Raw genomic sequence first — 20,114 nt, forward strand, 5'->3', positions numbered from 1 at the left:
GCCTTTCATGTCCTAGTTAAAAAATACAAAGAATTAAAGCCAAAATGTAAGTTAAAATTGTTTATTTGGCCTTTTGTTTTGGTTTTTTGTTTGGTTTGTAGGGGATCAGTGTTATGCCAATCTCACAGTGAAGGCTGGTGCCTGCAAACACAAAGGTGTCAAGAACCAGAGGCACGTGAAGGACACTTCCTTTGCTCTTTTAAAATGAGTTTTCTGGGGGCTTCTTATTTTTGTCATCTCCTCTGCCCTCAGACAAGACACACCAACCATCACTTGGCAGTTTGAATAACTGTCTGACATTGGTATTAGGTTATTTCTTTTCCTCCTGGTGTGTCTGTCACAACTGAACCATCTAGCCTGTGCTTGTCCACTCAGTAGTATGCACTCAACTGATCATCTCAGCACCAATAATAAATATTTCATTTGCAGCGCCATGAAAAAAATCCCTTAGAAGTGTCAACCCAATGACTGAATTACACCACTGCACTGGTTCTGGCTGGGGAAGGTAATTTTCTTCCTAGAAGCTGGCACAGTTCTGTGTTCAGATTTAGGATGAGAATAATATTGAGAACACACTTATGGTTCTGAGAAACTCTCACATTCAGTCAAGGATTTGTCAGCTTCTCGTGCTGCTGTGCTAGTGAGGATGCTGGGGGGGGTCAATACATTTTATTTTGTTTATTTTATTTTATTTTATTTTATTTTATTTTATTTTATTTTATTTTATTTTATTTTATTTTATTTTATATATTTTATATTTTATTTTATTTTTCCCTAATTCCCATCCCAGTGGGAGGAGGGAATGAGCAAACAGCTGAACATGCTCAGAACTCTGACAAAACTTCACATCCCTGAGAAATTCTCCTGAAGGTTTCTTTAATGGGAAGAGAAGGGACCAGAAGCAATTTGATTTAAAACACACACACATATATATTTAGTAAATAATTGCATGGTGTCTATGAGTTCCTGACTTTATGCTGTTCCCAGTGCTACCAAACGACCTATTTGGCCAGAACTGGGGTTGAAGCAAAGCTCAGAAACAAAGTCCTTGTTTGCATGTTTGTATGCTGGAGTTCCTGTCCTGTTTATCCTTCTATTCTAATTTTGGAGTATGAAGCAGATAATTCGGCTCTGTAGTCCTCCTTCCCAGGAGCCTGCCACAGAAATATTTATAACTGGGTATAAATAAACGTTGTGTTGTCCCTGCATCTCAGGCTGACTTGCTCATCCAGCAAGTAAATTAATTTTTCAGTTGTTAATAACAAATCCTCATGTAGATTGAGATTCCAAAAAGCTAATTAGGGTTTGCAGGGTATGGGTAAGAAACACCATTTTTCTTGTTTTCATTCCTTTCTCCCCAGTTTTCCCAAGGAATCCCACAGATATACACTGACATCAAGCTGAATTCAGCAGCTGCGCACAACCTTCTGCTCCCAGTTTTGCCTTAGGGCTCCTTTAATGCCCAAGCCCCACTGCCTGCACCAAATTCCAATTATACAACTGCAGAAATATACTCTGGAGATCATTTCACTCAACTGACAATTTTATTTTCTTAGTTAACTCCATCAGACTCACCAAGTCACAACCAAGCTTTTTTAACAGGATTGCACTGGAATCTCCCCATTTTATTCTTAATTTTTTTGGCTGTTTTTATCTAGACAGCAAAAACTAAGGAGACACTAAAATTCACACAGCAGCTTGTGAATATTGGGGGATCTTGTCTCTCAGACCCATGACACAAGAGGTTTCTTTTAATGAAACCTCTCCTGGGTGGGGAAACTAGTCAGTGACCTGGCTGCATCACTGGAGTGAGATTGTTTCCATTTCCTAGAGCACTTGGATCCTTTGCCCTGAATCACCTGGTGCTCATCCAACCAAATTTTTCTTTTTATTTTTTTTTCTGAAATAAGTGGATTAGTCACAGGGTGTAATATAGACATTAATTGTACTGCTGCTGTTCTAAAGAGCCTGCCAAGTCTGAACCACTGTCACTTTTCTTTCTTGTACCTTTCTCAGTTTTCAGGAACCATCATTTCAGAGAGGTGGATTCTCTATTTCATCCTAGTGTCTGACTGGTGATGTTGAGATGCATGGTGATGTTTCAGAAGCATATGCCATTAGTTGCCATCTTCTATTGCTAAGCCTGGATTCAAGCAGGGCTTTGTTGCATGAGATATAATGAAAATTGGGTTGTGTTCACATGAGGGTTCTGTGCCTCCATGCAAAGGTGTGTCTTTCCCAACCTCAGCGATACCACGATTCTGTTTGGCAAATCCAGGCCTTCTGTCCCAAATGCTGGATCTTGATATCGCCACTTCAGGCTCAGAAATCCAAAGGTGCAGCCCCAGCTGTAGGAGGGTGGCCAGAACCTGCTGCTTCAGTTTCCCTTCAAGGTCCTGGGCTGCCCAGCATTGGTTTGAGAGCAGCACTCTGAGCATACAGAGTAAACACTTGATCTGAGCCTTGCCAGCGTGAGAGACAAGCCCTCTTTGTTCCAGAAGTTCACTGGATTTCGCTAAGGAATGCATTGTTGGGGAAGACAAGAGGGCTGCTCCCTGCCAGCACCACAAGGATTCATCCAAAGGCAGCACTGTGACAGCTGGGGTGACAAAAATCAAGCTGGAAATTAACTGTTTGAAACACAAGCTAGAATCTGGGCAACCTTGAGGGGTTCCTGACATGGGTTTCCCTTTTTGGAAAAAAAGTAGCATTTTGTTTACTGCAGATAAGGCAGTCTAGTGCCCTGGTAATGTTTTCTCCCTGGTTCCGCTTGGGCTGCCATGGGATATCCAAGAGGAGGGGTTAACCACTGGTCCCACAAAAAAGAAGGGCTTCAAACAGTTATTAAGGTACTCAAAAAATAAAGCTATTTGAAAGGAATTCCTGTAAAACAATTTACTAGAACATTTTAGAAGTTAGAAGTATCTCCACTCTATGAAGTTACATTGGCTATTGCTGCTCTGTCAGTTTCTTGCCTTCCAGCAACATTTCCTCTGTAGTACCAAACCCTATCAAATCAAATCCTTTGGTTTTACTTTGATTTGCCTTGGATTTTCATTTCAGTGACCACACTGTTTCATTTATACAACCTTGTTACTAATAACACTTTAAAAATTCATATTTTCCCCTATAGTCATAAACAAATGCATTTCAAGACTGGTCTGACTTCTGTTGTAGACCTGTGTAACAGTCCTGAAACAAGGTGGATTTATCTGGTTCTTATTGTTTTACCAATATCTTCAGCATCATGTGCAATACCCCATTTCCTTGCTAGATGCAGCTGTTACTGTAGTGCCTCAAACTCCACCCAGAAGTGACTGATTTTTTCATTCACAGGATCTGGAGGAAGAGGCAAACTTCTTACATTTGTGTAATTGCATTTAATATTGTGCTCTGATGTTTCAGAACTGAATTTGTACAGAGCAAAACACTGGAGGTATTCAATGCTCTTACAGACACGATCCAGAACAACCTGCTTCAAGCAGCATAAACCACCTTGCATAAATCTCTGATTTTGTCTTTCCATTAAATGTCCAGGTCCAGGGAAATTCTCTTTTTCCTTTCAAATAGGTGTCAGTGAGGGTGGTGAATGGGTGCAACCAGATCCAAGGGCAGGCTGAAATATTTTGCAAAAGACCCTGGTGGAACATTTGTGATGTTTCTGGGATAAAAGTGATACAGCACTGTCTGCAACCAGCAGGTTTATGGACATGCTGCATCACCTCCAGGAGATATGTCTTCTGCTCACAGCCCAAGAAAAATTGTCATGGATGGTGTGCAGTGCAGGAGGAATGAGAAACACCTGTGGGAGTGTTCTCATAGGGAGTGGTGTGGAGAGAAGTGTGGCAGCCACTGTGATGCCAGTGCCATTTGCTTCTGTACAAAGCAATACCTTTGCTTGCTCAAGAGGAGCCACAGTGAATTTTTAATTTTGTCAAACTGAAAAGTGCTCCCCTGAACTATAAAACACATTTCTCAACAGCATTATGCCTCTCTTAATACCCACATTGTCACCAAATCTCTGTCCTATACAGTGTTTCCCTCTTTTTTCTTTATTTTTAATCCATATTTGACATGGCAAACTTCCATCCAACCAAGATTCAAAATCTTTTAGAGCATTTTAAGCAGTGTCACTCAGAGTCCATCCTGTTATATTACTATCATACTTTTTTAGCCACCTGTAACCTCCTTTAACCAACTCTATTTGCTCACTACCAAGGCTTGGGAGGAGCAACAAAATCAATCCCAAGGCACATTCTGCCCTCACAGAACCAACAAACTTTTACACAGGAGATTTTTCCTGAACTTAAGGTCCTAATCCCACATATCTCACCTTGACAAAGCTTTTATTGAACACATGAGGATCATTTATTTGAGTGAGATAACCAGGATAAACCAAATGCAAAGGTTTAGGGTCACGACTCCTTTGCAGCTTAGGGACAGAAAGCAAGAAAAATCCTCTGAAGGATGTGCCATGACCTTCTGGCCCTTCTAGGTCCTTACCCAAATTTAACCTTGACAACTTTTTTTAATGTCTGCTTGATGGTAAAAGAAGTTCAGAGTCTTGTTCTCCACTGATTTTTCAAGTTGTTAGCAAGGACAGTCAGCTCTTAATTAATTATCCAGTTGTTGGACACTTTGTGAAACAAAACAGGTTTTACAAAAAAGGTGAAGTGTTATCATAGAATCATAAAATATCTTGATTTGGAAACAATTCATGATGCTTGGAAACAATGAATTCATGATGAGTCCAGCTCCCTGCTCCTCCCAGGACTACCTACAATTAAACCGCCTAACTTATAATTTTGTCCAGGCACTTCTTGGCCCCTGGTAGGTTTGGTGCTGTAACCAGAGGAGTTGTTCCAGTGTCCAACCACCCTCGGGATGAAAAAAACCTCTTCTAAAAATACAGTTAATTTTACAGAAACTGTAATTGCTAAAATGTATATTTTGTCTATTTCCTCCTCTGACAGCTTCTATGGGAACTGAAATACCTGGCATTTTCAATTTCATATTTATCCAACCATTTCTACCTTGAAAAAAAAAATCCCTACCATAAAAAACCTGCTCTTTAAATTATTACTGGTTTGCACCTCATTCAGTTTCTTCAGTAGCTTATGCATGAGGAAAAACTTAAAATACAATGTTTTTTGACCAGAATGAAAGCAGTAATTCTGATTTACATGAGTTTTCATGAGGCTAACCATAGATTTTTAATATTTAAGGAGATTTAATATATGAAACTTAACAGGACTGAGAAAAACCTTGCCACTGGATCAGATCGTTAAAAGTTTCAAGTCTTTAGAAAGGAAAGGTGATGCACAAAACAAGATTTTTAATAATATCTGTTGTCTGGATTTACCTCACACAAAAAAAAATGCCTAAGAGAACTTTTGTACTTCCTAATGAAACCCAAAGGCCCTTGTGACATTAAAATGCAAGGAGAAAAAAAAAAAAAACAGTTATAAGGAAGTCATGGTGACATTGTGTTGCTTTGGCTTGATTAACCTTATGTCTTGGTCACTCTTGTCTCACTGAGTTCAACCTTGATTTTGTTCTATTAATTTAAATACTTCATTATAAATATATCAATAAATACCCACCATCATTTGTCTAACACAGGTAATTTATTTCATTATGACTAATTTCATCACCAGTATTCAGCTGGGAATAAATCACTTTAACTTTGGCAGCCTACAGAGTCTTATCTTCTTCACTGCACTGCACACTTCATGTGTCTCACTGCCCTGATTTTACCACCAAAATTTAAATTAAATTTAAAGGCAAAAGGAGTGACAGGACAGTCCCTCAAGGGCACTCCGGTGCTTGTGATGACAAATGTTCAAAGGGCACTGGTGGCACTCTGTGTGACCCTGCCCATCCTGCTGAGGTCAAAGGGATTTGCTGGAAGCTGAGCAAAGCTCTCCATTAAGACTATTGTCCACATGAAAGTGAAAGCCAGGAAAATGTGAAAGCAGGAATGCAGCACAGGCCAATACAAGCAAGCTGTGTTGACACAAAGCCTTAGCTGGGTAACAGATGAAATGACCTCTCCTGCCCTGTGTGGGGCCAAGGTCACGGACACTCTTTGACTTTGGCACAGCCTTCACCTCTGACAATGGTTGTTCCTCACTGAGGCTTCCTCAGGCTGGATGTGACATCCTTATCCCAAAGGAATTCTCCTCAGTGACTGGGAAGCTGGACCCAACACTCAATACTCAGTTTTGTCCAAAGACAGTGGCTTCATACGTAAACTTTTCACTTTACAATAAATTTGCCAGAAATCCAGGCAATCGCTGTGCAGGTTATGTTATTGAGGATGTGATTTACTTCAGCTGGGATTTGCCTTTTCTCTAATCACTCCTCAAAAGCATCTTTCACTTCAGAACTCGTTGGACTTTAGTGGAAAGGCTGTCAGGGAGAAAACATGGCCTGTTCCAGCCCTAGTGAGGCCAGCAGGAGCAGGGCAGTGACCACCCCCTGTGCCAGCACTGCTGAGGCACCTCAAACCTTGGGATCAGCTTTGGGTCCCCCAGGAGAACAAAGACATTGAGGGGCTGAAGTGTGTCCAGGGAAGGGAACAGAGCTGGGGAAGGGGCTGGTACAGAACTGAGTTTGGCACTGGGAACATCTCCACTCTGGCAAGACACTGGGTATATCCTGCCCCAGACTGTTGGGAATGCAATGGGTTCAGCAAAAACCAGCATTTATCACATAAGAAAACTTTTCAGGACTGCAGTACAATGTTGAAAGGAATAACAAATGTATTGCTATAGCATGGGAAAAAGTTGTGAGTTCACACACCTTCAGTGATTTTTGTTTTTCCCCAGGGAATGAGAAATACAAACAAATACACGTACAGGAGAAAGGCACTCAGCCCTAGTTCATTCCTTCAAAAGCACTTTAGTGAAATTCTTTACAAATACACGTACTTTTAAAGGGATGTGCTCATGTGGAGTGTCTTTCTGGGCGCCACAGCAGCCCTGAGGTGTCGGAGCATCTTTTCCCAGCTCCTCTCTCACTTCCCAAGGACGGGGCCCCGCTGCCCTCCAGTGGCAGCAGCCACCAGAACAGCTCCGCATTTTCCCTCTGCTTTTAGCCCCTTTAGGCCCCGTTACTTGTAGAAATTATAACACTAAATAAAGTTATTTCCAGATCTGCCAGTGCAGCGAAACTTCACTCTGTGAAGAAAAGACTAACGCCGAACCTCTAGCCCAAAGCTCTGTCACTACAAACCCTGTTTGTTTCCTAGCAGCAGATTTTGATTGATTTCTTTAAGATGTTCTGGGGAGCAGGTTTGCTCTTCTTCCCAGACCACAAAAGTCATTCCTGCTGTCATCACTGCTGGTTCTTGGCACACAGGATTTACCCTCTGCATGATCTCCTTGGGATCTGTTTCGTAAAGGAGACTGAGGAATGATGAAAAAGCAAATCTTGATGCTTCTTAATAACTAAAGAGTTTTGCATTCAGGCATGTTCCTTCCATGTCACCTCCTATCCCTATATCAGGGCTCCAAATAGAGCTGTACTGTGCCTTGAAATTAAGAAAAGCTTTCATGAAAAGAAAGAATTTATGTTAATTTTAATTCAGCTAAGAAAATTCAGCTTCATTTTTTTAACTCTCTGTAGCTGAGTCCCTTCTCCCTGACAGGACAAAATGAGGTAGAGCTAGAGGCATCCTTTAGGATATGGTGGCGTTGAGGCCATGGTGGTGTTGATACCACCACCTCATGCCAGGGAGAAAACTGGAAGGTCTTATTGCTCTGAGGGCTAAAAGTCAGACAGAGAGAACTGCAGATCTCAAACAACATGGAGGGATCTTCTCCCAGGTTAAGGAGAGGTCAGGAAAAGAAGAAAACCTGCTTCTTACAGGAGTAATTTTGGCAAACAAAGAGAATTTCTTTGAGGCTTGCCTGGCACTTTTAGGATGCTAATCTTTTGGCACAACCCTCACATCAGTTTAATCTGGTTAATATGGTTGTAAATTGGAAACTGTCTTAATGGGTGGCATGAGAATCCTTACCAAACAGCCTAATCTCCAAAAGTAAATCCCTGCTTCCTGGAACAGCCACACCATCAACACAGGGCCACAGAGGTGCCCAGGGAATGTTTGGGAAGATCTCAGTGGCCAGTCTGGAACGGCTCCCCGAGCTGGATCCCCTCATCCGGATGTCTGGATGTACCCTGTGAAAGGAAAATCCTCCCTAAATCACTTCCTTGGCATCAATCTGGAAGTTCAGGGAGAGGGATCAGGTTGCACAGTACCCGCCTTTGATGCAGACCAGGACCCATTTGGTATAAATTCTGCAGCTGTGCTGGGCTAGAACAGACCTCTCCCAACCACCATGGACCTCCACGTGCGTCTCACCTGGCTGCTTCTGCTGAGCACCACTCTCCTGTCTGAACCAGGTACTGCCTTCAACATTTCCTCATGCTTGCAGGGAAATGTCACAGAATTATTTGCTGATAATTCTAATTTGCTAATAACGCTGGCTTGCTGGGAATTGGTGGTAGAGGTTCTCCTCAAATATTGCTGATGAGTTTTGTACTGTAGAATTGATGGCTTGTCTTCTGCTTCAAAGATCCAGTCCAAATCCATAGGTTGTATTTCAAAATATATGTATTTCAAAACACATAACTCAATATATATAATATATGTAATATTACATTAAGATACTATATTTCAAAATATAACCTCTGTTATACAGTTACAGTTATTCTATTACTTATATTCTTCAGTTACAGACTGAAGAAGGCTGAAGAATATTCCTTTGTTTCTTTTCCGTGAGGGAAATAGCTTGTGGAGGTTGTTTTCTAAATGTTCTTCTAATATTCTAGTTTTAATTAAAATTATTCTATAGTGTACATTTTAAAATGTAGAGAAAGAGGGGGAAAGAAACACAGACCCAGGTGGAAATATGCTCTGCCTGACATGCTCCTTCAAACTTAGAATCTTGCTATTGAATGAGATAATTTGAGCTTTATTTATCACCATTAAAAAAGTCTTGCCAATCCTTTACAAAAAGAGGTGATTTCACAGAGTGTAGGTTAAGGGCTGGCTGCATTGAATTATTTACAAAACAAGAGTATGATGTATTACTTCAGGGCTAATACGTTTCCTTCTTTGCCACAGCAAGTGGAGCCTGGTGGAACCGGCCAGATGAAGACCCAAACTCAATATGGAACAAATTTACTGAGTGGGTTAAAGAAAAATTCCAACAGAAAGGTAGGAGACCTGCTCCTGAGTGTGAACACACCTGGCAGATGTGCAGAGATCCCTGAGGCAGCTCTGGGTGAGCTGTGCCTCAGCAGCACAGCCAGCCACATCCCACCAGCACAGACCAGGCCCTGTACACAGCAGAGCCACAGGGATTTGAATTTTAGACATCAGAAGTTTAGCTATAAATAAACAAATTGAGATTTACCTGTCAACTTTTGCTTTAGCTCCACCACAGCTGAGACTGGAATCTGGAGGGGACCGATGCGCCGGGAGGGTTGAAGTTTTCCATGATGGAAAATGGGGCACAGTCTGTGATGATTATTTCAATATGAGGAGCGCCAACGTTGTGTGCAGACAACTTAACTGTGGCCACGCTCTCTCTGTCCTGGGACTGTCTTACTATGGCCCCAGTGGGAAAGTTATCCATTTGGATGATGTGCAGTGTAGAGGAAGTGAATCCCACCTTTGGGACTGCCGGCACGCCGGCTGGGGCAAGCACAACTGTGGACTCAATGAGGATGTTGGTGTCATCTGCTCAGGTAAAAATTAAAATAAAAACAAGAAAAATTGTACTGTCCTGTTTGCCATAAATGCAAGGAACATCAGGGTAGAGCTTGGAAATCGGGCCAGGGCTGAAAAGTGGAAGTGTGGGCTGGGCTTCTTCTGTTTAAGTGTGAGAGATTGAGGAGCAAAAGGATGTCTTGCACGAAATAACAAGATTGGACAGCAAGCCCTGAGTATGAAAATAGTGAAAAGCAGGTGGTGCAGGATCACTTTAGTCAACATCCGATCACAGCCAATCCCCAAGATAAGAAAGGCAAAGAGTAAGGAGAAGGTAGAGGCCAATCCAGTTGTGAACCAGGCATATGTGCGTGGAAACAAGAATGATTCTCGTTATAAATCTATGATATAAATAACTGCCCAATAAAGTAAATTTTTCCCTTTTTTTTTGCTGTTCACAGATGCATTGCGCTCCACAGTTGCACCACCAGGTAAGGCTGAGCTTTTAGGACAAGAGTCCCAAAATTAGCTCTTTACAGTCTCTCCAGTGCTCAGAGTCTAATTTTTTACTCAAAAAATAATGTGATTACAGCCCTTTGGCAGACAGTTTTCTACAAAGGCACATGCTCTGAATTACAGCTTATTGCTCCAAATTACTATTTATTCATCCACTGCAAAACTATTTCCTTATATTTTCATTATTTCTTTGCATTGCTAATACAAACTGCATTCGCCTATTAATAATTAGTGAAAACATGAGGCAAGTCTTTACACTCCAGGTCTAAGTTTCTGATTCTATTTTTTTGCTGAAATAGTCATAACAGCTTGGAAACCTTAAAGTACAGACTCTACCAATGTTTCTTGGGCTTTCTGGGTGTTAATTATGCTCTTCATAATACACAGTCACAGAAGAGCAGGTTTAAAATGCAGTTTTCTATCATACAGAATCATAGAATCATGAGTATATGTTTTATTATTTGTAACACAGACAGGAAAAGCTGGTTCCCAAAGCCATTTATTCTTAAGGTTTTAACATGGTGGCAACTGTGACAATTACCACAGAACTCCTGATTCCTGCTGGCAAAGGCAAGGTTAAAAAACAAGCTGCAAATGTCATGTGTGGAAATTTTGAGCAGCAGTTGAGATTTGTTTAAAGCAGGCAGGAGGAACACAGATCTCCCAGGTTCAATGGAAGATGTTGTTCTGAGCCACATGACCAAAAGTTGAGGTCCAGGGATCTGCCTTTCTTTCCCATGAAACCCAAAGTGTGAATGATGTCACAGATCCTTGCAATGTCTCTGCAGGTTCCTCCCCTGCTCCCAGCTCGGCCCCAGCTCAGACTGAGACATCTCCTGCTCCAGAGACCGTGACAACCCTCAAGGAAGGTGAGGCACACTTGGGGGCTGGAAATCACTCCCAAAGCACAAGACAAATCTCATGCTTTATTCTCCCTTACAATGGCTCCTTTGCATCTTTCCAAATGACTATTGCACCTCCAGCAGTGACACAATGCAGTCAGGAAAAACACAAAGACTGACTGCCTTTGTTAATAAATATTAAGTGAGGTGAAAGTATATTTTTGTAATCAAAAAATAAAAGGCTGTGCAATGACTCACTATCCCACAAAGCTCAAATTTATTTACATTTATCAAGACTTTCATGCTTATGTTCACTTCTAATTGCTGCCAAACTCTCTCTGCTTTGTATTTCCTCAACTGGCCCCAGATGTGTCATCTGCACCCACTACTGTCACAGACAAAATTATCAGATCAGCTCGTGAAATCCCAACCACAGCTGGTGAAGGTAAAAACAGCCATTTTACATGTGCTTTTTAAAAAGAACACTCGGTTAATTTGGGGTTTTCAGCTAAATTAGGATGTGACCATGAAATCTGTAAATATTCATAACAGAGGATGTAGTTGTTCTTAGTTCCTCTTTTGTGAAGGAACAATTCCCTTCCAACATCTTCACTTGAAAAATATCAGCCTGTCAGGACACAGCTACATACATACACTTACTGATGAATACCTCTGAGTTGGAGCTATAAAGAATACACTTTCAAATTTGCAAAGAAAAACTGCCCAGACTGTTGTAATTCTGTGTGTCCAAAATTCAGTGCAGCTCACGTTTGTCTGTGGATTTGGCCACCCTGCCACTGACCTGCTGCCACCAGCCAAGTGGGAGCTGTGAGAGAGCTGGATGAGGCACAGTTTGAATCCACACCATGGAATCTGAAGGCATTTAAATCTATCAAGAGCTGATTTCAGCCTTCCCTGAATGCTCTTTCCCTCTTGTTTCTACGTTTCTTCCTTTTTTCTCACAGCTTCTGGAAATACTTCAGCATCAAACGTGTCACCTGCTGCATTGGTAGGAAATGTGACAACCACAGCTGCAGAAACCCATTCCACAGCTGAAGGTAAGATACAGACACAATGCCCATAAAATCTAACAATAGTGCTTGAGTTTGGTCCAAATAGATTACATTGGTAGGATTAAAGTAAATTAATGAACCTCAAGATCAATCAACTGCTAGCTCATTGTCTCAGTGAAGAAAAGTTCATCTTATATTCAATATTACCAAAATATAACCTCACCTGAGTATTTTGACTCAAGTGACCAGATTTTAGAGGCTACAATCCAAGTCTCTTTTCCTTCAAGGACATAAATCAAAAGCATATCAGCAATCATCAGCTCCATTTTCTATTACTGACTGATGTTTTTCTCCAGTAATGTATTTTTTCAACACTTTCACAGTCCTTGCAAAACCCTCATATTCTTCCTTTGCATCCACTTCAGTGAATGAAGAGCCTGAGGCAGTAACTACACCAAGAATCCTAAGCACAGCTTACATAGGCAAAGTCTGAGTTGCAAAATCAATTTGGAGCCTAAGTGAGCTAAGGGACAGCCAGATTGTATCCAAAATTATGCAAATACGTTTAATAAGGAGGGCTGCAAACATATTGCTTCAGTCTCCAGCAGCTAAGAAGCTTAAAAATCCAACTACTAAATATTTATTAATTGTGGACTTATGTGGTGATAACTCACACTTTTCTAGCAGCATGAACAAATCCAAACAGGTCAATCAAAATTTAATTCTGGTTCCTGTTCATGTTGGGCAATTTTGTTCATTGCTCCTCCTGGGTTTTTTCCCTCAAAGTTTCAACAGACTATTCTGTCACAGAAACAGACAATTTGAGCACCTCTGCCCCAGCCACAGGCAGCACTGAGCCATCAACAACTCCAGCACCACAGTCTACAGTGAGGGAAGGTGAATGAATGAGCTGTTTTAATGAATTTATGAAATAATTGTTTGGTATTAAAAAAAATTGTTCAAACCAGAATTTCACCAGAGAGTGAAGAAATATCAGTTACTCTTTTTCTGCCTTTTTCCTGACAGTCATTTCACTTTCAAAAGGATAGAAACAAACATTTTCCTTCTTAGAAGACTCTGTTACAGAGCTTTGATCAGATTTTGCTGCTTGCTTTCCTTGTTCAGACAATTTCCTCTTACTTATAGACAGTGTGTGTAACAGGGATGCTGTTCAATGGTTAAAGGGGAAAAAATGTTCCTTTCCAGCTCTAACTTTATTACTTAAATTTGGACATAATGGAGGTAAACTGTGTTAAAGTCTCAGGAAAATTCAGTGCTCCCTGATTCCTTTGATTATATCCTACACTTAACAAAGAATTTTCTTTGACGAGGTGCAGATACTGATTATTTTCTTTTATTGATTTGCTGAAAGTGAAAAGTGGCTGTTCAGCTGTTTGTAGGCACCACACAAGAGGACAATAAAGACTCTTGGGACTATTACTTAATCTTACTATTACTTAGTCCTTTATTTGCTGAAAATGTCCCCTTAAAATTATCAGATTGCTGATCATATTTCAGATTAATGAAATAATTAACTTATTTAGAAACTTTTATGGGAAAGGCGCCTCCCTCCCATAAAGCCATTTTTAATATCAGCTGAATAACAACAAAATAATTTCTGCTTGCAAATTCAAAGCCTGGATCTGAAAAGCAAATTTTTAATCTGCCTTTTTCTCACTATGACCACCTGAATTTAGACACCTAATACAGCCTTAAAATAGCCCTAAAAGTTTCTATTTAACACCTTTCACCATCCCTGATGAATACTCAGCACCTGGATCAACAGTTAATTAGCATTTCTCTCAGTTACCTCGTATTTAGCAGTCTTGTTTAGAACTAGCTCTTGGGGAAGGAGTTGTTGCTGACAGTTCTGCAGAAGTAAATGCTTGGAATGGTGCTGGGGTGGAAGGAGCTTTGATCAGGGCCAGAAAAAAAGGAATTAAGGACAAAGAGTCCCAGGAAACACAGCCCCCATCTGGGTTGGATGTGCATTAGTTGGTCACAAACAGCTGCGGGGTGACAGCAAAAGGTGCCAAAATGAAAACCTGGTCACTGTCCAGGGGTGAGACAGGTGTGTGCAGTTTATGGTGGCACAAACCAGCAGGGACTCCAAGTATGTTGTTGGCGGCGTCTCTGATTCCCCTCTCTGAAAGAAAAATACACTCCAGGCCCATGAAACTAATTTGGGACTTCAGATCTCTGAAAGCCTTTCCCTGTGAAAGGGAGACAAATGTGTGGAGTGTTCTGTAAGTACCCAGCTCTCAGAAACGAGCTTGCGCTGAGGAAATAGCTCTGCCACTGCTCTGGGGAAATGGTGCTGTGCCAACCATCTGTTATGTGAGAGGGTCAGCAAGGACTGGGAGAGAGGCTGAACCAGGCAGTATTTAAAGGATGGGAAAAAACAAACCCCAGACATATCCCTTAAATTGCAAGGTATCCCACAAAAATTAGGCTCTATCACTATTATATCTCACCCCTGATTTCCTATAAGGAAATGCCGTAGGTCTCAGAGGAAAAGTGTATAGTTAAAATGCAGGCAATATTTAATTTCGCCTTTTCCTTCTATATTAAGTAACACAGCAGTACTCTGGCTTACATGCTATGGGTCTTGGTGGGAAAAAAATATGTATTTAGAATGCACAAAATATTTAATTTAATCTTTTCTCTCTCCCAGCAACAGTCCCTCCTAGTACTACACCAGCAGACACTACCACTAGTAAGTAATACAGTGTTACTCTGGCTTACATGCTGCAAGTTTCAGAGCAAAAATGTATACTTATTATTTAATTTCTCCTTTTCTTTCTCACAGCAACAGTCCCTCCTAGTACTACACCAGCAGAGACTACTACTAGTAAGTAATAAAGTGTTACTCTGGTTTGCATGCTGCAGGTTTCAGAGCAAAAATGTATACTTATTATTTCATTTCTCTTTTTCTCTCTCACAGCAACAGTCCCTCCTAGTACTACACAGGCAGACACTACCACTAGTAAGTACTCTGGCTTACATGCTGCAAGTTTCAGAGCAAATATATATACCTCATATTTAATTTCACCTTTTCTCTCTCACAGCAACAGTCTCTCCTAGTACTACACCAGCAGAGACAACTACTAGTAAGTAATACAGTGTTACTCTGGCTTACATGCTGCAAGTTTCAGAGCAAAAATTTATACATATTATTTAATTTCTCCTTTTCTTTCTCATAGCAACAGTCCCTCCTAGTACTACACTAGCAGAGACTACTACTAGTAAGTAATAAAGTGTTACTGTGGTTTACATGCTGCAAGTTTCAGAGTAAATATATATACCTCCTCTTTAATTTCTCCTTTTCTCTCTCACAGCAACAGTCCCTCCTAGTACCACACCAGCAGAGACTACCACTAGTAAGTACTCTGGCTTACATGCTGCAAGTTTCAGAGCGAATATATATACTTATTATTTAATTTCACCTTTTCTTTCTCACAGCAACAGTCCCTCCTAGTACTACACCAGCAGACACTACCACTAGTAAGTACTCTAGCTTACATGCTACAAATTTCAGAGCAAAAACATATACTTCATATTTAATTTCTCCTTTTCTTTCTCACAGCAACAGTCCCTCCTAGTACTACACCAGCAGAGACTACTACTAGTAAGTAATACAGTGTTACTCTGGCTTACATGCTGCAAGTTTCAGAGCAAAAATGTATACTTATTATTTAATTTCTCCTTTTCTCTCTCACAGCAACAGTCCCTCCTAGTACTACACCAGCAGACACTACCCCTGGTAAGTTATAAAGATAAATATGGCCTACATGCTATGTGCATCACGGGAAAAAATATACATGTCATATGCAAACAATATTTAAATTCATCTTTTCTTTCTCACAGCAGCAACATCCACTGCTGCACCAGCAGACACTACCACTCGTAAGTAATAAAGTGTTGCTCTGGTTTATGTGTTTAGTTGTTTACCATGCTCTGATCATGTATTGACTGCCTCCCTGTCTCCATAATAATATAAACTCAGGGATTAGAACTGGAGAAAGTCCCAGTTGCCTTTCCTGTGGCTTCCAGGAACAATAAAGGAGCAAACGGAAAAGGAGAAACATGAAAACTGATGTGCTGATGAAAGCACTCAGTAAGAGGCAGACACAGGGCAGCAATATAAACTCAGATTGGCACTTGATCATCCCATTCCCAGAATTTCAGCCTTTCTGCACTTCCCAGAGCTGCCCCCCAATCACTGCACACACTGGGATGTGTTTGCCATGGGAGGGGACAGGTTCAGTGCCCACCAAGGCATCCCCAGCCCTCAGCAGCCCAAGGCACTGTATGTCAGAAACATTATCCCAGCAACCCCAGCCCCAAAGTAGTGTTTAGCAAACAGCCCCAGGCTCCCAGAGCTGTCACATGGCAGCACAGGGATGTGTTTTCCTCCCACTGGGGCTGCTCCCACTCTGGAACTTTGCCCTGGGCAGCAGCACCGTTGTCCAGCCCTCAAGTGAGACCTGCAAGTCAGCTGAGGTTTGGGTATCTCTCACCTGCTCAGCACTGGGAAAAGAGTTTTTAACCTGCAGTTTTGTTTTCTCTCCTGTCTCTGATCAGCCCCTGCAGAAGACACAACACCTGGAGCAGCAGGTGTGTATGATTTTAGTATATTGGTCAGGATTCAGGATCAAGCATCAGCTTGAATAAAATCCTGCTCCACTCCCCCCACAATATTTAACTTCATATTTTCTCTTCTCACAGTGACAAGCACACCTGCACCATCAGTCCCTCCAACTCCTGAAGCAACAACAGCCATTGTCACTAGTAAGTGATGCAGATTTACCCTGGTTTATACCCTTAATTCTCTGGGATCTGATGATGTGCTGGCAAGACTCCCTGTCTCCACTGCAGGCATCATCTCATGAAATTAATATTGAACTTTGGGGATAAGTTTTTTGGCTTCCACACAGATTGAGGGATCTGAATTGTTGGTATTGATATGGGAGGAATACCTGCTCTGCTGAAAGTTCTGAGGAACTGGAATTCACCGGGGCAGACATACTACACCAATATAAATTCAGACTTCCTCTAGGTCACCTCACTCCTACAAAGTCAGCCCCCTGCACTTTCAAAGTCTGATCCCCACTGGAAGCTGAGTCAGTGGGAATCCTTTTGACATATTCAGTGGTATTTGCTTTCAACCTTGGTTTTCCACAGTGGGCTTTATCTTTTGAAAAAAACAGAATTGCAAATCCTGCTCACCAATTGATAACGTTCTGCCTCAGTTGCTTAGAGAGCAGACCAAGGGTCTCTTTTGGAGTCTGGCCATATCAGCTACACTTTGATAAAAGGCACTTGGCTGCTTTGGTAAAACATACAAGAAACTGAACTTCAGGTGCAAAGCAGACATTTGAACATGGGATTATCGCCCCACACAGAGGGATAAACATAATTAAATCTTGTTCCCATTAATGCCAGTAATATGTCACTTGTAGTACTCAAGACCCCACACTTTCCTCAGTATGAAACCTTTGTCAATGACAATTCTATTCCTCAGAACTGTTGCTAAGTATACTTCCTAGTCCTAATGTGTTCTACTTTTTATAATGTTTATTGACTGAATGTATAAAAGCACATATTTTCCTCAGTCAGCTCACTTTTTTTTTTTTTTTTTCATTAAAAGCCCATCCAAAGACAAATGCAGCAACTACAGGCCCAGGTAAGGCATTTGATTATTTTCTGTTTTAAATGATTTCTCTTCCTAAGGGCAGAATGCTCTGGGTGATAGATGTGAACTGGGAAGGGCTGGCAGTTCTTTGGCAGAGGGGATCTGAGTGCAGGGGAAGGGAGAGAGGCTGGATGCAGGCAGAGAGATTGGGAATGCCATGGCTCAGCCAGGGATCACACGCTGCTTATACAGGGCTGGCAGCAGAACCATCCTCAGTGGTGAGTGCCAAGGGGATGAGCTGGCCTAGGTCTGCATCATTTATGGTTAAAAAGTGTTTGAAATGTCCCATAGCCTGCCAGCTGCTGCCCACCCAGTGCCCTGTGCTCTGGAGGGCTCACAGGCACAGACATCTCATGATACTGGCAAATTCACCCCCTTCCAGGAGAGAACAACACTGAGGAGTTACCTCGAGGTTAGTTGGTAGTTGTAGGAGGGAGAAATGAGCTTTTAATGGACTATCAAAGAAAAAGAAATCTATTTCCTTTCCACTCAGCTGCTATTCCAGGCCCATGTTTAAATTTGCAAAGCAGGCCAGTATTTAATACAGGCTGCTTTTTGCTCTGTGTTTACCTCTGGCTTATCAACATTCAATTCCTCCCTCAGCAGCAGAGCCTATTCCCCTGCCTGAGCCTGTGAGGCGGCTGCTGCTGGAATACCTGAAAAGAGTGTGCCAGCCAAGGAGACCTGGGATGCCAGAAATAACATTGGAAGGGTAAATATTTACTCATGCATGTGAGATGCCCCAGCCAAGCTGGGATACCCCAAACATGATTTCACACCATTTTCTTACACCCTTCAAATGCTCAGGTACAACTTGATTTGACTACTCAGTCATACCCATACTACCAATTACTAACCACACTAAAATTTTGCAAAACACCACTGTTTCTGCAGCATTCTTGCTGCATGTCTGTTGGTTCAGATGGATGGTCCCTGGAGCCATTCTTGCTGGAGTCACTGATTTATGACACCAGATGATGCTGGCAGGGTTTCAAAGACATGTCAGAGGGGCTGGGATGTTGTCTTGGCTGTTCGGGGGAATCCTTCATGGACAGCTCTAAGCTTCAAAAAAGCAAAATCCTTCTTTCCAGGGCTGAGCTGTCCTTTACTTTCAATTAAGCATGAACCCTAGCAGAGCAGGCAGTAAAATCCCACTACCTCATCACTGTACAGCTGATAGTGTGATTTAATATATACTAACAAAATTCCATTAGGTGCTTTACATGTGTGATATTTTTATGTGTTGTGATGCACATTGCACCAACAGACACTCAAATTCCATGTGGTGGCATCCATGTGGTGGTCAGGGCTGTGAGTTGTGATTAACAACAACATAGCTGGACACTTTTGGAAGAAAGATTCTTGCAACCAAGGAAAGAAAGTGAGCATGCCACAATCATTCCACGACAATTTATATGTGAGGTTGGTTTTTTTTGTTATTTTTCCTTTTTCAGGTGTGTAAAGGACCCAACCTGTGGGAAAAACCCTTCATCAGGCCAGAGGCCTTACCAGTTCCATTACAGAGCTCCTGTACAACCCAGAGCTTGCATACGGTGCAAAGTGTCAGGGTGCCAGCCACGATCTCCTCCTCCTCCACCCTTCCCAGGAAACAGGTTCCCTCCTGTTCCTCCCAGACCCTACCCAGGGAACAGGTTCCCTGCTGTTCCTCCCAGACCCAACCCCGGGAACAGGTTCCCTGCTGTTCCTCCCAGACCCAACCCCGGGAACAGGTTCCCTGCTGTTCCTCCCCGACCCAACCCAGGAAACAGGTTCCCTGCTGTTCCTCTCAGACCCAACCCAGGAAACAGGTTCCCTGCTGTTCCTCCCAGACCCAACCCCGGGAACAGGTTCCCTCCTCCCCAACGCTTCCCAGGCGCTAGAAGAGGCAAGAGAAGCACTAATGACGATGTCATTATTGTCATTGTCCCCCAGTAATGATGCTTCTGACCATGGCTTTTTGTTGACCATCTCTAGACCTATTCCTTCTGTTGCAAGATCTGCTGATTTCTAAAACTATGCTAATGGGTGTAAATCTAAAGGTATTTAATCTTAACTGGACTTGGGTTCCTTAATTTCTGATCTTTTGGGTCTGTACAGAGGATCTGTAAAAGTCCAAACTTCAGTAAATGCTCTCAGTGACAAAAAAGATTGGATCGACTGCCTGTTTTTTCTCATCAAGACTGTTTCCCCCTCAATGTTCCTGCAGTTTTAATCAGGCTCAGTTCATACAAAAGTTCACCACACTCACAACCCTGTGTGTGCTCTGCTTCTCTCAGGTAATGATTAAAGGGCATTTGGTTCTGCTGGATGCAGCATTGATTGGCAGG

The 20,114-nt window shown here is 41.9% G+C and overlaps 1 protein-coding gene across 1 annotated transcript in view; it reads left to right on the plus strand.

The window, feature by feature from the left end:
- Nucleotides 1-19,722, plus strand: part of LOC310912059 (scavenger receptor cysteine-rich domain-containing protein DMBT1-like) — a gene marked incomplete at both ends in the record, with an annotated part of 45,431 nt that extends 25,709 nt beyond the window's left edge. Inside the window, 13 exons of the mRNA XM_083866271.1 lie at nt 8,069-8,179; nt 9,134-9,226; nt 9,445-9,759; nt 10,183-10,212; nt 11,026-11,106; nt 12,045-12,137; nt 14,902-14,943; nt 15,037-15,078; nt 15,679-15,720; nt 15,814-15,855; nt 16,821-16,883; nt 18,391-18,499; nt 19,242-19,722. Coding sequence (XP_083722397.1) covers nt 8,069-8,179; nt 9,134-9,226; nt 9,445-9,759; nt 10,183-10,212; nt 11,026-11,106; nt 12,045-12,137; nt 14,902-14,943; nt 15,037-15,078; nt 15,679-15,720; nt 15,814-15,855; nt 16,821-16,883; nt 18,391-18,499; nt 19,242-19,722 — 1,544 coding nt within the window. The remainder of the gene's footprint in view (nt 1-8,068; nt 8,180-9,133; nt 9,227-9,444; nt 9,760-10,182; nt 10,213-11,025; nt 11,107-12,044; nt 12,138-14,901; nt 14,944-15,036; nt 15,079-15,678; nt 15,721-15,813; nt 15,856-16,820; nt 16,884-18,390; nt 18,500-19,241) is intronic.
- Nucleotides 19,723-20,114: the final 392 nt, after the last annotated feature.

Source organism: Zosterops lateralis (assembly GCF_965231275.1).
Source record: "Zosterops lateralis genome assembly, chromosome: 8".
In the NCBI taxonomy this organism is placed as follows: domain Eukaryota; kingdom Metazoa; phylum Chordata; class Aves; order Passeriformes; family Zosteropidae; genus Zosterops; species Zosterops lateralis.